The 17566-nt window shown below is 47.7% G+C and overlaps 1 protein-coding gene across 8 annotated transcripts in view; it reads right to left on the reverse strand.

Annotated features, from left to right (window-relative positions):
• CCDC30 (coiled-coil domain containing 30) overlaps window positions 1-17566 on the reverse strand; it is a 39343-nt gene that overhangs the window by 18387 nt on the left and 3390 nt on the right. For 4 of the 8 annotated variants that reach the window (XM_086764308.1, XM_086764312.1, XM_086764307.1 and 1 more), the window contains exons 4-10: window positions 11532-11722; window positions 7452-7541; window positions 6456-6609; window positions 4683-4754; window positions 3537-3652; window positions 1262-1369; window positions 733-839 (exon numbers count right to left, since the gene is read on the reverse strand). In XM_086764308.1, the coding sequence (XP_086620434.1) occupies window positions 733-839; window positions 1262-1369; window positions 3537-3652; window positions 4683-4754; window positions 6456-6609; window positions 7452-7541; window positions 11532-11722 (838 nt within the window). Of the gene's footprint in view, window positions 1-732; window positions 840-1260; window positions 1370-3536; window positions 3653-4682; window positions 4755-6455; window positions 6610-7451; window positions 7542-11531; window positions 11723-13192; window positions 13253-13751; window positions 13906-14043; window positions 14144-14248; window positions 14411-17566 lie in introns of those variants that run through there. The other 4 variants (XM_086764310.1, XM_086764309.1, XM_086764306.1 and 1 more) reach the window with 4 other exon arrangements.

A 17566-nucleotide genomic window follows, 5' to 3' on the forward strand; every position in this document is an offset into this window, starting at 1 on the left:
ATGGAGTATTTCTGTCGTGCGAATTTCAAGTCTCGCATCCAGCATGACCTGTGCCTGCTCTTACTTACGTAGCAATGCAAGGGAATTAGTGATAATGGGCTCTACAAATAACGATGAAAGTCTGGGGAGAAAACTGGTCAGGCAGGAGGATGCTAACAGCAGAGAGACAATGGCAAATTCAGCTGCTTGAGGTGGGGGAACAGGCTTGGGCATTTGGAGGAAAAAAGAGTCACAGAGGGACGGAACCAGACCCCCTTTCCTCCTTGAACCTGCCAGAAGAGGCACAGCAGCTTCCTGAGCAGCCACAGGAGAACGAAGCTTTCACTTCCCTTAAACATCCCAGTTTACGTACTTAAGTTTGAAAGCCAAGTGTTTTGGTACACTCGTGGATAGCAACCAAACCCAGAGGAGTCTTTCCAGCAGCAAAACAGTTTTGAAAACAACACTTTTGTCTGCAGAGAGCCACAAAAGCCTAACCCTGTTCTTTTAGGAAAGCAACAAACTGGAGAAAGTGTCAGAAAACTGCCTGCACTCTTGATACCAAGGACCCACTCAGGACTGCATCACCTCTAAACTTTCTGATTTGGGAGCAGAGGAACAAAGTTAGTACCAAAGAGTATTCTGAAGAATCCAATACTTAAATCCACCCTGCAAGACAGAACACCAGCAACCAGTGTGCCAGATAAACCACCCGTGAAAATATAACAGATGAAGGATTTCTACACTGCTCACCTTTTATGAAATATTTCACCACCCTGGTATCTGTCCTCTTGATCTGAGCCAGCTTTGCCTGAAACGCAGTCTCCTTCAAGCCTCCCTTCATCCTTTGTGCCCCGTGTCTCAAGAGAAAATGCAAAGTTAGCACATAATTAAGACTGAAATCTTAGCACAATGTGATTCCAGAGCTACCAGAGTCTCATAAATAAACAAGAGAACCAGAAAATGTGAGCTACATCATCTACATCCATCTGCACTGGACAATCCACCAGCCATAGGAGCAAAACCCCCCCAAGATCCATAATAACACAAAGGCACTGGTGGGTATTAGCTTACGCCAACAGACGTGCTCTGCACGTTCGTGTACTCGTCACGCCTACGTCACACTCGCACAGGATGCACTCACACATATGGAGAAAGGAGAACACACGCTTTTCTGCACCACAAGCCTTGCATCTTCACTGATGGCGTGGGGCTGAAATGCAGGGGTGGCCGTTTGCTCAATTTGCTTTCTAGAATGCAAACAAAAAGCCCTTGAAAATACCTGCAGCGAGGACGCTGTGACTTCTTCAGCCTCGGTTGGCGCAGGCAACAAAAGTCCTTGCTTCTCGCTCCTCTGATACTCACAGATCTCCTCTTTGAGCTGTTCAACCTTCAAAAGGAAAACACTTGCTTTTAGTTCTGGTGAATGTTCATCTTGCTGTCTCTCAGAGAATTAAGATACCCCTCAAATTTGTGGCAGATAAACTGCAGATTTATTAATATTAACCACTCAGCTTGAGGGATTGGTTGAGATGATGTGGCTGCCCCAGCTGGGTGGCCTCAGACTACAGAGAGAACTAAAGGGCAGTAAAAGGGGGTGTGCGGTGCTGCGTTAAAGGGTAAGCGATCTTTCTTCACTTCTTTCAATTACTATCACGCACAGGTTGTACATGTCCTTTTACCAAACAGGACTGAGTGCAGAGGCGTAGACAGATTACAACCGCTACTTCTGAGGACACCCTTTAGTCTTTGCTGTTATCGATAGGATCAATAGAACATTATTATTAGCAGGTAACTGTTCACGTCACGCAGTCACGGGCTCACACCACACGGACACCAGATCCTGCATGGTTAAGGCTCCGTACTCCAACCGGTGGAGCGCAAAGCAGGGGCGAGGTCGGTCTCCCACAGACCACCAAACCAGAGACAACTGGCCAGCCTGCTTCTCACCCGGCTGTCCGTAACTCACAGGCAGGAAAAAAAAAAAAAAAAAAGCCTTCAGGACGTAGAACTCTTGTGGCTCATAATAAAGTACGCTTTCGGCTTCTACAAATTAAAAATTTTGGTTTTCTAATTTTTATGCCAACAGTTAAACCTCATTCCTAAGGCACAAAGGTAATTTGCCTTCAGCTTAACCATGTGGTTAGCTGGAAGTGATTTTAGTCTGGCTACATTTTTTTTTCTGGAAAAAGCAAACAATACCTTACATGTATCTGTAGATGTTTTGTGTATATACATTTCTTTTTTTATAAATATTTTTTTTTGTGTAGGCATACATAGTGACCGAAAGAAGCAATGTCCTAAATCAAAGAAAGTGTTATTTGGAATGAAAAAAAAAATGTGTAAACTGAGGAATGTGAACTAAATTACATAATATGTTTTTACACACCCAGAAACAGACTGTTCTGTAAATATAAGGTTTGAGATTACAGAGATGCTTTGACGCTATTGTAACCGGCAACTTTTTTAAACACACGGAACAGAACTACATACTAAAATTTTAAAATCCTCAAATGTGAATAAATGATATTCAAGAAAGTAAGTCTTCAGTATTATTGTGAAGAGATGGGCATCAGAGATATTGATATTAATTTTAAAATACTCATTTTAACCCAAGAGACCCGCAAGACAGCTGCTGCTGGGATGGCATAAGTAACTACAGAGTGCTGGCAAGCAATTGTAGCCTGCTGAAGGAGTGATATAAAGAGTTTGAGAGCTAAGAAGAGAAACAGAATTTGGGCCAAATGACACATTTTAATGGGAAACAGGTTGTTATATTAATTCATTATTGGCAATCTCAGTAAGGAACTATCTTGTCGATAAAGATTACTACATTTAGAGAATCCTAAATTTATTATGTCAAACGTTAATCTAATAGAAGTGACATTCACTTAAGAAAGCCCTCACAGAATGAAAAGGAGTAAGTTTATCTTCTGCTGAGCAAATCAATGTAGCCACATTGAAAAGCCAAGAAGCTGAAAGGGATCAAAATAGAAGCAAAAATTAAAAATTGCTATAAAATGGCTAGGTATTGGGGTTCAGACTAAACTTATTTGCTGTCTTTAATAACAGTCGCCAGAAATGTTGTTTACTCTGTTTACTCCCTTCATTTGGTGCAAATATTGGCTGGCGACAGAAAGCATCAAGCTGATCCTGTACGCTGGGCACAGGAAAACACGTATTTCAGGGCCCTATGCTGCAAGCCCTAAAGCACATACTCAGTCTGAGCATGTACAGCCCCCTCCACGTTCAGCGAAGCATCAAACTCCTGCTGCACTGAAGGATGCTCTGAGCTGGATTTCTCCAAGGCTGCAGTAACAGCAGCCACTTTAAAACACTCTTGGGTTATTTATTCCACCCGTTTCCCAAAGTTTATTAGTCCATGAGGCATGAAACATCAGAACTGCAGCTCTGGAAAGACTCACTATAGAAGAGAGAGGGGAAATGGAGAGGCAGGGCAGGTTAAGCAGCAGGGCTGAATATCAGGAGCCAACCCCGGAGCGCTGGCCACGCAGAGGCTCGTCGGTGCTCCGGCAGAACAGGAGATGGGTACTCACTAGATCGAGGAACGCTTTTCTTTCCAAATCCAGCGTCTGGACCCGTGCTCGCAGCGCCAGAATTTCCTTGTCCAGCTTGCTGTTGTGTTCCATGGCCTTCTGTAGCTCAGTTCTGTCTGCACAGAACAGAAAAAATGGGTCACCAACCGCGGCTGGGACCTTGACCTCCACCAAGCTCAGAGAGGGGCTCTCATACGAATAAGGTTTCTGAAATCGCATTGCCCTTACGCACAGCTGTGCGCATGGGACAGCAAAGAAGGGAGTTCCCCATCCATACGGGGACAAACCTCTACTATTGGAGTAAGAGAACGTATGTTTCTGGAGATCCAGGTTCAACAGCAGCGCTATGTTTATTACAGCAGCACAGCAGTCTCTCAGTTATTCCAGGGACTCGGTCTACCTCTAGAGCACAGAAAACGCCTCACCTCAGATATTTAGGTACAGGTTTCGCAAACAGCTGGGTAAGTTTTGCAAAACCTAAACGGCCATATTTCGTATTTTCATCATAAAATTTGTAATTCGCTGCAAGCAGAAACACAATCACAGTCAATGTATCAGTGTTGTGCTGGCATTAACATTTATGGAACGGCCACTACAGTAAAAATTACGGCTGTATAGCAACCCTTCAAGTCTAAACCAATAAACATATGCAACCATCACACCAATTAACACAGATTATCTAGTATTTCAAGTGCAAGAAATAGGAAAAGATGATTGTATTAGGAGCACGCCGACAGAAATGTGTCCACACATGTCTACTAATCCTAAGTAGAACCAGTGAGAAGACAGTTTTCCTGACAGAAAAGGTGAGCAAAGATTTTTCCCTTTTCAGCTTAATGCCAGACACAGGAAATTTCACCTTAAATTTGACTTTTATTCAGGCAAAAATAAAACCATACCTTCTCTCTTGGTCCCAATATGGGGAAAAAAAAAAAAACAAAACCAAAAACCACCACAACAAACCACAACCCCAAGCCCCTGTTTCAAATAAGGATCCTGATATTGCATTTTCAGTTCTGTAATTTAAAATAAAAGGCACAAAACACCTTCTACCAAAGTGCTCATTTTTCTGAAAAGCCTGTCTACCACTACAGAAAGTCTTGGTAAAATTCTGGATCTCCTCTGCTGGTAAATACTGTGACTTACTGCTCTCGCCACATTCGTTCACCCCTTCTTCCCCGCTCTCAGGTGCTTGCAGGGCTGACCGTGAGGCTGGTTCTACAAGGACAAGAAAGGGACAGTTTTGCTGTGGCAGTCCATTCACATTGTTTCTGAACACTAAACTCTGCAATATTTTCAATGCACTTTGTCAAATACAAAGTTGAAGGAAAACTAAAGAAGAAAAAAAAAAGCAGCAGACAGCTAGGCACACAATTTAAAATCTCTAATCCCCAAAGACCCAAGAACCGGGCTACAAACTGGCCAGGAGCAATCTTGTATTTTCTCTTCAATGCAAGCAAGCAGCTGCAGGGTGCCACTGAACCAAACCAGACTGTTTAACTGCAGTTTTCCTAAAGATCAGAGATTTCATTTTAGGTTTGCATTAGAAAATCAATTTATTTAGAGAGCAGTTGGCTCTGAAGCTCATCAGGAGGAGAAGGCATGCAGGTACACATCATTGGGGAAGCCACTGAGATGTCATCACACTCATTTTGCACACTAATACTCGCAGCAGAATAAACGACACAGACGTAACAAGCACTAAACCCTTACTCACAGTTTGGAAAGCCTTATATTCATTTGATACTTAAGAAGATTACAAAACAGAGATTTCCCCACGCAGGCTACGATCCACTGAGAGGAGTCGCACGCTGCAGCCCGTCTGCGATCTGGAGAAGCAGTACTGTTTGGAGGCTGCAACACCACGCTCGCTCCATCCCCAGGGACGCACATGGATCGATCGATACGCAAAGCCCACAGAGTGCTCGTTTTCCTGCCTTTGATTAGAGGGCTACAAACGACGGGTTTGGAGGCTGGCTGGGAGGTTTAGCTAGGCCTGAGTGTTGTGCGTGAGCTGCGAGGTCAGCATCAGGACCTGCGATTCGCACACAAACCCTACCCAGGCAATACCAGTCGTCTCAGGCGAGTCAGTCTCTGCAAAGGCACATGAGGCAGGAACGCGTCATCTCATCATATTTTGCCATTTTCCACTGAAATTGTGCATCACAGATTTTGGGACAACGTAAGTAACCCAGAGAAAAAGGACTGAAAACAGTGTTTTGCTCAGGAAATCTCCTGTAGAAGGTAGCGGGGAAGCACCTGGCTCTAAGGACCACTCCAACAGGAGCTTTATCAAGTAGTTTGAGTTCCCTCCATTAAACTGTTTATTTTTACAGTTGGTATTTTTTTTAAACTGTAATACTTATGTGCTGGTCAACAACAGTTATTTCAATAAGGAGGTTAAGCAAATATTAGCAGTGATAAGACTCTAACCAGTCACTTAGACTGCTGATACGAGCAATTCCTAACAACTCCTAATGAAGAGGCATCTGAAGAACCAGGAGGTGAGCGGTCCAGCTGTGCCAACACCGTGTACACCCTACTTCAGCTATTCTGTTTCTGGCCCAAGTTGTCATTTCCTCTCCATCGCCTCCTAGGGCATGAATTTCTCCCTGTTTACGAGCCAGGGGGAGGAAGTCAGTCAAGACACTGCTGCTGTAATCATGGATCAGATAACCCCACGCCACATCTCAGCTTTCCCCGCTCAGAATTAATTGATTTGTGACTGTTAATGACTGCATTCTCGATCTCCTAGGTACCAGGCTAACATCTGACACTGATTTTTCCACACGACAAGCAGAGAGGACATGGGGCAGCCTGCTGGCAGCTCCCCTGGGTGAGATGTCCAAGGCTGACACTGACCAGGGCTGGGCTAAGTGCAGGCCAGTAATTAGGAGAGGCCACAAGTGACGCGCTCACCTATTTTGCTCTGCTCCTTTCTCTGTGCATCCAGCTCGTCTGTCAACCTCTGGATCTCTTCCTGGGCCATCAGCAGCCTCTGTGTGGCCTCATCTAGATCTTGTTCAACTCTTGCACGTGATGATTGTTCCCTCTCCAGCTCTTCCCTGTAGAACTGAAACACAAGGGCTAATGCTCCAACGGAAAGAGAGAACCCTCCCGGTGATGTGACCAAGGCAGGTCCCCACTCCGTGCTACTCCTGACCCACCAGAACAAGGGTGGCAACACCAACAGAAAGCAGGTGATCTCAGGGAAGCCACTGCAGAGGCAGGAGACACACACACACGGGATACCCCTCTTCACCACGGACACATGCCAAAAAGCTGCTGAGCAGCATGCTGTGGCTGTTTCCTTACACGAGACACTGTTTTTCTCTCCCTGAGACAAGGCCATTAATTATGATGCATTTTCAGACACATCATATACGTGAGGTTTTTCAAGTAGAGGGCTCCAACCCCGTGAGAGCTCGCTCCACGGATAAGTCAATTCTCCACATTTGTGGTCCCATGGCTGTTGTGAGAGCTAGCGCCAAGCGAGCCTGGCACTGCTAACCTCCTCTTCCCGTCTGCACTTGGTCCTAGAGTGCAGGAGAAAGACACCGCGCCCACTGATCTGTGATTCTGCAGAGAAGGCATTTCAGCTGACACTGGAAGAGTATCTCATCCCCTTGACTTTGGTCCGCTCATCTCCAATGGCATTTCTTTGACATATCATTAAAGTGCTTCCAAGCCAGCCCTGACCCAAAGCTGGTGAGATGTTAACCCTGGCTCTCAGCAGAAGCCATTAACTCATGCGTAGCAGCAGGCTGATGTAATTGCACAGCCTGAAGTTGCTCACTCGCATCCCATCAGCTAAAAAACAATAAAAAACCTCACAGCGTGCTCAAGAACTGAGACACTGCTTGAAATTTCAACTACGTGCTGTGTCACCAGCAAGAAGATGTGTAAATGTATTACCTTCTGCATTGTCTCTCCAGTAAGCCGCGTGGATTCATGCTGCTGTTGGAGTTCATCTTCTAATGGCCGACGAACGTGATCAAACTCATCCTTGCACAGAAACAGATTTTAATAAATCAACACCACCAGAACGCACGCTGCCATGTATCCCTGGACACCAGTGTGCGGGATTTTCAGTTTCAACATATCTTGATTAGAAGGGGTTTTGTAATCATACCTTAAATTTGAAGAGAACATTTCAACCAGAGTTACCCCAAATCCTCGTGAAAATCCCTAGCTCTTCCTCGTGAAAATCAGCTAGCTCTTCCAGCTCACTAGAAATCTGTGATCCCCTGGCATCTTCCTCAGCTTTGCCCAAAGAAATGTACTGGTGCTCAGTATGCTTGACTCACTTTATCGGAGTAACACTGGGTTACCCCTCCACCTTCGAGCCACTTATGGAGTTAACAGATCCCTGCTCCCCTGCAGCCTGCACACACAAACCAGCAACAAGGATTTGCTAACGCTCAGGACGCTGGTTGTCATTAATATTTTGCACCTTGGCTCTAGAGAGATGAGCGTGCTTGTACACGCTATGCCTTCCACCAGCGCTCAGAAAGCATTTCCCCTTGCGTATGTTAGAGACCACTGCACAAAGACGCACGTTCGTACCCCGGCTTTCCGCATTAGTGAGGACGCATCCAGGAAATCACTTATGCTTGAGCAGTCTAGCTAAAAGCTGCATTCATTTCTGTAACAGACAGGAACATATCTGGACCTTCAGTCTAAGAGTGAAACAAGAACTTAACAGGTCATTTGAGAATAAGAAAGGCTACACGTTCCAGTAAACAGAGTAACAGGAGCAATTAACCTATTAACCTGTAACACTGCTGTGACTCTAATGGTTCTGTAAAACAAGTGTGATGCTACCCAAAACAATGGAGGGCTTAATCAACAGTTTCTAGTTCACAAGCATGGACAAGCAATGACATCATCCGGGGAGAAAAAACAACAGTCTGCTTTAGAGAAACTCTTTTCCCGGAAAATAGATCTCCAATGTATTTCACCTGGTTTTAAAAACACAAAAAAAGTTCCCAGTATAAGAACTGCAGAGAAGTTGAGTTTGATTAGCAACAAGGAGCATTAAGCTTATAACGTGTCTCGATCATGCAAGAATACGTTTTCCTTTAATAAGTCTCATTCCTCTGAACAATTGCAGGAAAAGTAGGAAAAAATTAGGAATTTACAGCCCTGTCCACCTAGTAGAGGGCTCTGGCACCACGTACCAGGAGGGATTCAAGTAAATTCCACATTGTTCTTCACACACAGCCAGCCTATCCTATCTCCCTGTACAAGACTTTGCCTTGGCTCAGCCCAGCTGCAACAACACTCTCTCCCTTTCACCCAGCAGTCAAGACCAGCCTTGCCACAGAAACACGTTTCTTACAGGATCATTGGAAAGAATGGTCCTGAGAGGGGGCTGCTGGAGCAGCTGCCAGTGCAAACGCTGCACGGCACAACGGCAGCCTGAATGTCTTACTACTGGAGTTCTTTTCCATGAAGCCTGCAGCCAGGTGGAGAGGGCATTCAGCCACCGGGTGGATGAAGAAATAAAAAGGAAGAAGAGCAGAAGGAGAAGGCAGGAGCCCTAACTCCTCTTTGCAGTCATGCTCCTTGCCTGCTTGCTCTCCTGGCTTCAGCCTTACCCACTGCTTGGCAGCTCTTCTCCAACGCAGGGTGTGCAGTGGTTCCCTCAAGAGAGAGAAAATACAAATTGAATTCATCTGAAGTGATCCATAGGAGAAACCCACACCTTCTTCCTGAGCAAGTGCTTTAATCACAGCCTGTTAGGCAGAGGTTCCCACCAGCTGCATCCTCAGAAGGACAAGCTTCCTGCAGGAAGGTTTGGATCCAACACCAGACTTGCAGGCATCTGCATCCTTCATTTGCCCTGGCCCCCCTTCCCTTCCTCAGGGAACTGAAGGAGGAGCAAAGCCAAACGCACCTCGTAAATGCTCAGTAGCAGATATGGCTAACCGGCATTTCCTCGCAAGGTTACAGCTCTGCTTCCTCTTTTTAACTGCAGCGGGGTTTCTATCACGATGCTTCATAGGAAAAAAACGGTGTGCTTGCGGCAAGCACTTGTATCAAGTGACAGGCGTTTGCAGGCAGATTATTCAGGATTTGCAGAGAGGCATTTTCTATATGAGAGCGGGAGGCAGCGCATCAGGGAAGCTCCTCTGCCTCACTGCAAACAGATTCTTTGATTCCAAGGTGGATATTTACACCTGAAGGTGCTGTCGTACCACGGACAAATCCTGAACGACACCCAACCCTGCAACAGGCAGAGCAGGGCTCTCCAGCCAGAAAGGGACACTCTCACGGTCAGTAAGATCCCAAGTGGCACAGAAAAGGCAGATAAAGAGGCAATTGTTCTCTGCCTCTTAATATAAGAGCTGGAAACCAGCAAACGCAGCCAGGAGATGGTAGGGTCGAACAAAGGAACTTCACGTGACAGCAACTGAACTGTGAAAGTCCTCGCTACAAGATGTTGAGGATATTAAGAAAACCGCACGTGTTTAACGAGCAATCAAATTCATGGAAGATCAAAACTAACCGAGGACCACCCGACATAAGGATAGCACCTCTGGTTCAGACACTGCACGCCACTGGAGGCAAGCGGAGCAGTTGTGATGAACTGCCATGACACATTTGCCCTCCTCTGACACTGTCTTCTGAGGTTTTGCATTTGGCTTCTGGTTAGACGGCGCAACACCGCCCAAACCAAGCTGAGCTTCGCAGCCGGTCTGCTGAGACTCCCTCCTTCAGCAACCTCGTCCAAGAAAAGGCCAAGAAGCTTTTCGACTCCAAACCAGTTTTACCAGAATGAAAAACCAGAAAGTTAAAACTGTAGAAAGATGGAGAGCAACGAAATGGTCTGTCTGCAAGCCTTGCACCTACTTGTGCCTCAGCCACCTCCAACCTGGAGGTCACCAAACCCTGCTGGTCCCCTCCGCCCGCAGGAGGGCTTTCCTGTGAATCCCGGCTGGTTGCTCTTCACACAGCCCGCAGCTCCTGGCCCTCTCACGTCCCCCTTGCAGCCTGCAGCCTAAGCTCACCCACGGGGTCCCCAGGCAGGACAACCCCTCTCCCTCCAGAGGGGCAGCTTGGCCTGGCCACTTCCGAAGAGGCAGAGGGAGACCGGGAAACAGAACAACTTTAACGCTCTGTATCACAAACAACGCAGGGTTAAACGGGCTCTAGACCTGACCCAGTGCAACACTTTCTATGCTCCCGTACACGTGCCAGCCATTGCCGTCACAACGGTTACAGGTGAGGCCAGCAAGCACAGCAACGTGGGAGAAACAGCTACGAGAGCCAGCAGCTCCTGAGCTCCAGATCCATGAAACGGTCAGGAGTAGGTGGAGATCGGTGGCCTTGGTGGGAGGGAGATCTCCTTAGCTGAGGTGATGGGTCACAAACTGTCTCTCCAACACTCAGTAGCTGCTGCTGCTCCTCCACCATTTGTTGGTGTTCCTCATCTCTACCTTGGAAAGCAAAAAGTCAAGACACAGATGGTCTTCTCTAACCTGCCAATCATCAAGTCATGCTGTGAAATTTATCTACTGAACTCGGTTTGTAAACAGAGGTTTGCTTAACTTCCATCCTCTAGCTCAGCAGCTAGAAGACAAGAGAAGAGTTTTAAGCTCACCTTAAGTATAAGGAAAGGTTTTTTCTTAAATTAATGCTTTTCAAGGGAACTCAGTCCTCTGAAATGAGATCACCAGCATCATCAGGAAATGTAGATTAGTAGAAAGTCAATATTACCCAGGGAAGATGCTCAGACCTTCAACTATATCACAAACTCTTCAACACTCTCTCTGTTAAAAGTAATCCTATTCACTGTCACGATCCAAGATGTGGGAGCAAATCAAGTGTAAATACAGAACTGTAAAAACTAATACAGAAATCAACTTCAGCATTAAGAATCCACAGCATTCACACAGATAGAAGAAATACTTTTACTTTAAAAAATATCTCAAAGGCATCCTTTTCCCCAGCATGCTTTCAGTCAGCCTGAGCAGCTAAAGCAGGAGGTACCTGAAGCTGTGCCGCACACAGCCCATCTACGCAGCTGTGTGAATTCAACTTCTGATCTGCGAGCTCCAGTTTCTCCAGCAGCGTTGTTCTTTCCACCAGTAAATAAGCAATCTGTTCGCTGGCATTGCTGTGAGCTATTTCGGACAAGCCTTCCTGTTCCAGCATCTCCTCAACCTCCTTCAGCTGGGCTTCTGCAAGACAAGGCTTTCTGTGAACAGAGGAACAAATGAATCCCAATTCCTTCCAGATCTGCGCCCGAGTTCCCCTCCACACTGCCCAGCACACCAGCCCTGGAGCTCACCAACAGCCCATAAAATGTTTAGTCTCCTCTCCTGCTTCTCACCTCCCTTTCTGCCTCCTCTCCCCTGTTCTTATCCCAGCCCTATTCCCACTACCCCAATGTTTCTGATCTGTCCGAACGTTTCTGCTCACATCCACTGCCCTGCCTGCCAAGCAAGTGATAGGAGCTGCTACATCTAGACTGAGTTTTCCTGCCTTGCTTTAAGTGGGAGAGTTCTTACGACCGTTCTCCTCTACACAGCGGCTAAGTTTCACCAACCTGGTTATCCCCAGCCCTTTCGCGCCTTAACACAGTTTGGTGCAAACTAAACAACATATTAAAAAGGTACTGAGAGAAACCAGATGGACAGGCGATCGCATAAACATTTTCTTTCTAAGAAGAGACACAAAATACTCCGTCACGCATAAGCAGAACGGCAGTGTTTTCCTAAGGAACGTCTGGGAAGGAGGTGGATCTGAGTACCAGGGGTTGGACTAGACAACCTTTAAAGATCCCTTCCAACCCAAACTATTCTATGATTTTATGATCTTATTTTTCCCCACGCACGGCAGCACCTGGGGCATTGCGCGCAGCCCACGGTGGAGATCGGGGTGCTGGATCCCATGTGATATCAGAGGAAAGCACGGTGAGGAACGGAAGGCTGGGAGCGGAGTCAGGGAAACAGCACCCCGTGGGCACAAAGGGACTCGGAGTACCTCTTAAAAAACAATCTTAGAAATCACTCTCTGAACAGCGTTCCTGACCCATTCCTCCAAAACCAGCTTTAAACCCAGGCTAAAGACTGCTTCTGCTAACACAGACCTGTTGTTTCAAGGTCTCCGGTAGGATTAAAGGACCAAAGAAATCCTTTTAGAATGAAACTGGCAATTCTTCACCGTTTATCCCCAAATTATAGCTAGGAAGACTGTGTATTGGCCTCCAAGGCAAAGAGATGACAACAATTACAAGAGAAGTCGGTTTATGGCTAGGCACTGTTGTGTTTGTGCAAGAAACAGTTGTTAAAAAGAGCCCCTCATCTGCAGGGTTGAAAATTTATCTGCCAGGAGAATATGAGGAACCTTTGGTCTCCCATGTGGTCAGGGCAGCAACGCCTGCGCTGGATCCAGTAACTGGTCAAACTAAGGAAGGGTTTTTCAAAACCTCCCTGTGTAATTCATCTTAAAAAGAAAACCAACAAACCCTGCTGCAAATTTCTAGCCCAAACCAGATTAGAAAGGTTTCCAAGCGCTGTAGGATGGGAACTGGGGGGAGTTGTGGGTTTCGCATGGAGGAAGGAGGGATATTCACACTCCTTCACTGCTCAGGGAGCTGGAGTCAGACATCTGAAGTCAAGCAGAGCAAATATTCCTCATTCTCTTACCCAGGATACACACACAGCTCTGGACAAGTCTGTTCCTCACTTCCATACACTGGATTTAACAGGGGACGTGGCGCAATCACATCCTACGGCTCAAATCAATCGCATGTTTCCACTCTGCGTTTTGCAACCAGCTCGGTCCAGCCCCGTGGATGGAAAACACCCTGCGGTTTCCCGTTTGCCTTCCCCTGTGGTTACAAATTACAGCTTGTTCAATGAAGAGGTCAGACACGGCTCACTTGCAGCTTTCCTGCGTGGAGCAGAGCAAAATATTGTATTTTGCAGTTTAAAAATAGCCGGCCACTTGCTCCATACGCATAATGAGAAGCCCACAGCTCACGTGCAACTGAAAAATCTCCCTTGCCTTCAACTCACCTTGCAGTTTCCTCCCAGTTTTGCCAAATTCCATCTAAAACAAGCTGAAAGCTGCTCTGCTTTATGGCCAAAAATAGGACAGCCATCTCCCTTTAGGACCAACGCTCTGATCTCGTATGGTGACTCCTACACTCACAGTCGCTTGCAAGTTATTTCTGCTGCACCCAACCTGCAACACAAGACTAACCAGTATAGTTTGGGGTAGCATGACCCAGGAGTTTTCCACAGGCTGAAGAAGAAAAGGGTTTGGGAGGATGAGGGGAGTCTGCCCTCCACAGCACAGATCACCACCGATTTCTTACGAGTCTCTCAAACGCTTTCCCTCCCACATCCAACACGTCCTAGGTGAGAAGAGCAAACACCTTGTACAAGCAAGGTTACACCACGGCACCAGTGTGTTCCCAGCAGCGCGTACCTCCTGCGCCACCTCTGCGCTCCCCTCTTTGGAAGCCAGTTTTATATTTGCAAAGGTGTCTTACCCCGGGAGGTTTCTCAGAAATAAGCACTTCACCGGTATCCTGACACCCCCGACAGAAGTTGCACCCTCTCGTCCCCGCTGGGCAGGTTTAAGCAGTACAGCTGTTACAAGAAACAAGCTCAGGCCACGACTCTTTATTCTTTTTGTTTCACTTTTTAAACAAATCAAGGCAAGCCCCCAACAGCGTCGTGTTTTACTGCCATTACATTTGTTTTTCAGAAAGGCTTTTGGTAATGCAGCACATGAGGTATCGATCTGCCCTCCAAAAACACTGCGGCACATTCGACAAGATCCATCAGGAATGGAGTACGAACTGCCTCAAGGGAAGGAAACATTTCGCTCTGGGCACAGGAACCAAATGAGGTAAAGCTCAGATCAATGGCTCAACAGAAAACCAGCAGCGGTTGCTCTCTGCAGTAACCCTTCGAGCCTGTTCCAGACAAGAAGTAAATGTGGCAGTAGAAACTTACTCTTTATTATCAGAAATAGCTTTCAGCAGACCAAATTGCTCCCAGTGATCCTCGGGCCAAGCAGAGCTTCTGCTCTGTCTGGCTGCTTTTGGAAGAGGGAGTGCGCTCAGTCCAAGAGCCCACCCCAGCCATCCCCTGTGGTTACCCGAGCCTTTGCCTCTTCCCTTCCCGATCTCTCTGCTCCCCAAAGCTGGGACTCCCAGCTGTCACAACCAGCAAAACCACGATAGATCCTGTCCACTTGCACCTCACCATGCACAGGTCAGCGCCTCCTTTGTCCCACAGGCTCGGACCAGCCTCTGTCCCCAGTCGCCCTGTCCCATCCGAACACGCGGTCATTCCAAGCCTCCCAAAAGCCTCTGTTCTTGCCTCGCCCACATTTTTGTTCAACAATCCCAGTAGACTGGGGTCTGCCTTTCCACAAAACCCTTCTCCAGCTCTGTTGGAGAAGGTGGCCTTCTATGACAGGGTGACAGCATCGGTGGACAAGGGACGAGCAACGGATATCATCTACCTGGACTTGTGCAAAGCTTTTGGCACTGTCCCGCACGATATCCTTCTCTCTAAACTGGAGAGACATGGGTTTGATGGACAGACCATTTGGTGGATAAGGAGTTGGCTGGATGGCCACACTTAGAGAGTGGTGGTGAACAGCTCGATGTCCAAGTGGAGACCGGTCACGAGTGGCGTCCCTCAGGGGTCTGTGTTGGGCCCGGCCCTGTTCAACATCTTTGTCGGCGACATGGACAGTGGGATAGAGTGCACCCTCAGCAAGTTCGCCGATTACACCAAGTTGTGTGGTGCCATTGACACGCTGGAAGGGAGGGATGCCATCCAGAGGGACCTGGACAGGCTGGAGAGGTGGGCCCGTGTCAACCTCATGAAGTTCAACCAGGCCAACTGCAAGGTCCTGCACCTGGGTCATGGCAATCCCAGGCACAAATACAGGCTGGGCGGGGAATGGATGGAGAGCAGCCCTGAGGAGAAGGACTTGGGAGTGATGGTGGGCGAGAAGCTCAACATGAGCCGGCAATGTGCCCTTGCGGCCCAGAAGGCCAACCGCATCCTGGGCTGCATCAAGAGGAGCGTGGCCAGCAGGTCGAGGGAGGGGATTTTCCCCCTCTACTCTGCCCTGGTGAAACCCCACCTGGAGTACTGTGTCCAGTTCTGGAGCCCCCAGCACAAGGAGGACATGGACCAGTTGGAGAGGGTCCAGAGGAGGCCACGCAGATGATGAGAGGGCTGGAGCAGCTCTGCTGTGAGGCCAGGCTGAGAGAGCTGGGGCTGTTCAGCCTGGAGAAGAGGAGGCTCCAGGGAGACCTTAGAGTGGCCTTCCAGTGCCTAAAGGGGGCTGCAGGAAGGACAGGGAGAAACTCTTCAGTAGGGCCTGTTGTGACACGATGAGGGGTGATGGTTTTAAAACAGAGGGAGGGAGATTCAGATTAGATATTAGGAAAAAATTTTTTACAATGAGGGTTGGAAAAGGTTGCCATCTCTCTGGAACAGGTTGCCCAGAGAGGCGGTGGATGCCCCATCCCTGGAGACGTTCCAGGCCAGGTTGGCCGGGGCTCTGAGCAACCTGATCTGGTTGGAGATGTCCCTGCTCCTTGCAGGGGGGTTGGACTGGATGGGCTTTGAAGGTCCCTTCCAACCCAAACCATTCTGTGATTCTCTGTTTCCAGCCTGATCTGCAGTATCATCTTCTCCCTACTGAAGACAACCAGCTGCCCCGCAAAAATAAGAGAAGGAGTAAGATCCAGAGGATAACCGACTTCTAGTTCAAGACCTTCAGCCTGCTCTACGCCCTACAGGGCTCAGGAGGCATCTCTAGGTTGGTTTGCACAAATTCTGATGAAAAGTAGAGGCCCAGGGAACAGACACAGCAACGCAGCATCAAACCCTGCAGCAGAGTTACATCAGAGACCCAGCCCGACAGAAGTCTTCGAGAAAGCGCGGCAGCTAAAGCACAAGCGCATCCATTCACTCTCTGCCAGAGACGGCCAGTGTTTTTTTCTGTGAAGAGGCTGATCTGCAAAAGCAAAAGGCCAGTCCCTCAAGAAAACGATCCAGAAGCATCCCAAAACACACCAGGGCTGGCACCCCTCACTGCAGAGAACAGCCCAGTGGAAGGCAGGGCTTCATCCGCTGCCCAGGTCACTCGATTATCAACGCATATCGCAGGACCGCAGCTAAACGCCACCAACAAGGTCATAACAAGTCTTAAGAAGCAAAGCCGGGCAGTCATATCCCAAAGCAAACTCCTCCAGAAAGCTACACAGAAACACCGTATGGCACCAAAGCACTGCAGAACCAGAAAAACCCTTCAGGGGTGGCTTGCGCACAATCAGCAGCCCACCAGGGTAACGAACATGGATCTCTGTTTCCATTCGAGTTTTAATCATTGCTCAACAGCTACAAGAATCCTTTAAAAAAAAAAAAACAACGGAAAAAGTCCAAAGGAGCAGAGCCACTACGAGGAAGAAAAAATGCAAAGCCAGATTTTGGGACATCTGTGTCATTCGGCTGCCACCTCGTGGGGAAGATGAGAGAAGAACCGGTGACAAAGTTTCCTGTCACAGCGATGCTCCCCAAGGCTCATCAGTCACTGAAACCCTCTCGCAGCAGCATTTTCAACCCTAAACGATGGCTTTATCGTGCCCAGAGGAGCCACGTTGCTGGGCAGCGCTTGCGCATACCCGACTTTGAAAAGTCTCTCCACCAGACGCGCTCCCCGAAACCTGTGGGCTGGCCAAAACTGAACAGAGACCCCAAACTGCAATCAATTTCCCAAAACTCCTGTATTTGCTGCCCCAAAGAAAGCATGCGTAACAAAAACTGTTCGAGCTGTGCTATCACCCTCAATTTTACCTTCGGCCCAGCATAACACACACCACTACTCACCACTGCTCACAGCACAACAGAAGACTAGGAAGACTGAAGAAAACCAAGAAGTGAACTCAGCAAAAAATATATTGGCCCTTACTGGAAGTGACCCTAGGGTTTGGGAAGAATGCAAATCATTTGAAGTGAAATAGAAGTGCAATAATTGATGTT

The sequence above is a fragment of the Chlamydotis macqueenii genome, chromosome 21, assembly GCF_036417535.1.
Source record: "Chlamydotis macqueenii isolate bChlMac1 chromosome 21, bChlMac1.mat, whole genome shotgun sequence".
NCBI classification, from domain to species: Eukaryota; Metazoa; Chordata; class Aves; order Otidiformes; family Otididae; genus Chlamydotis; species Chlamydotis macqueenii.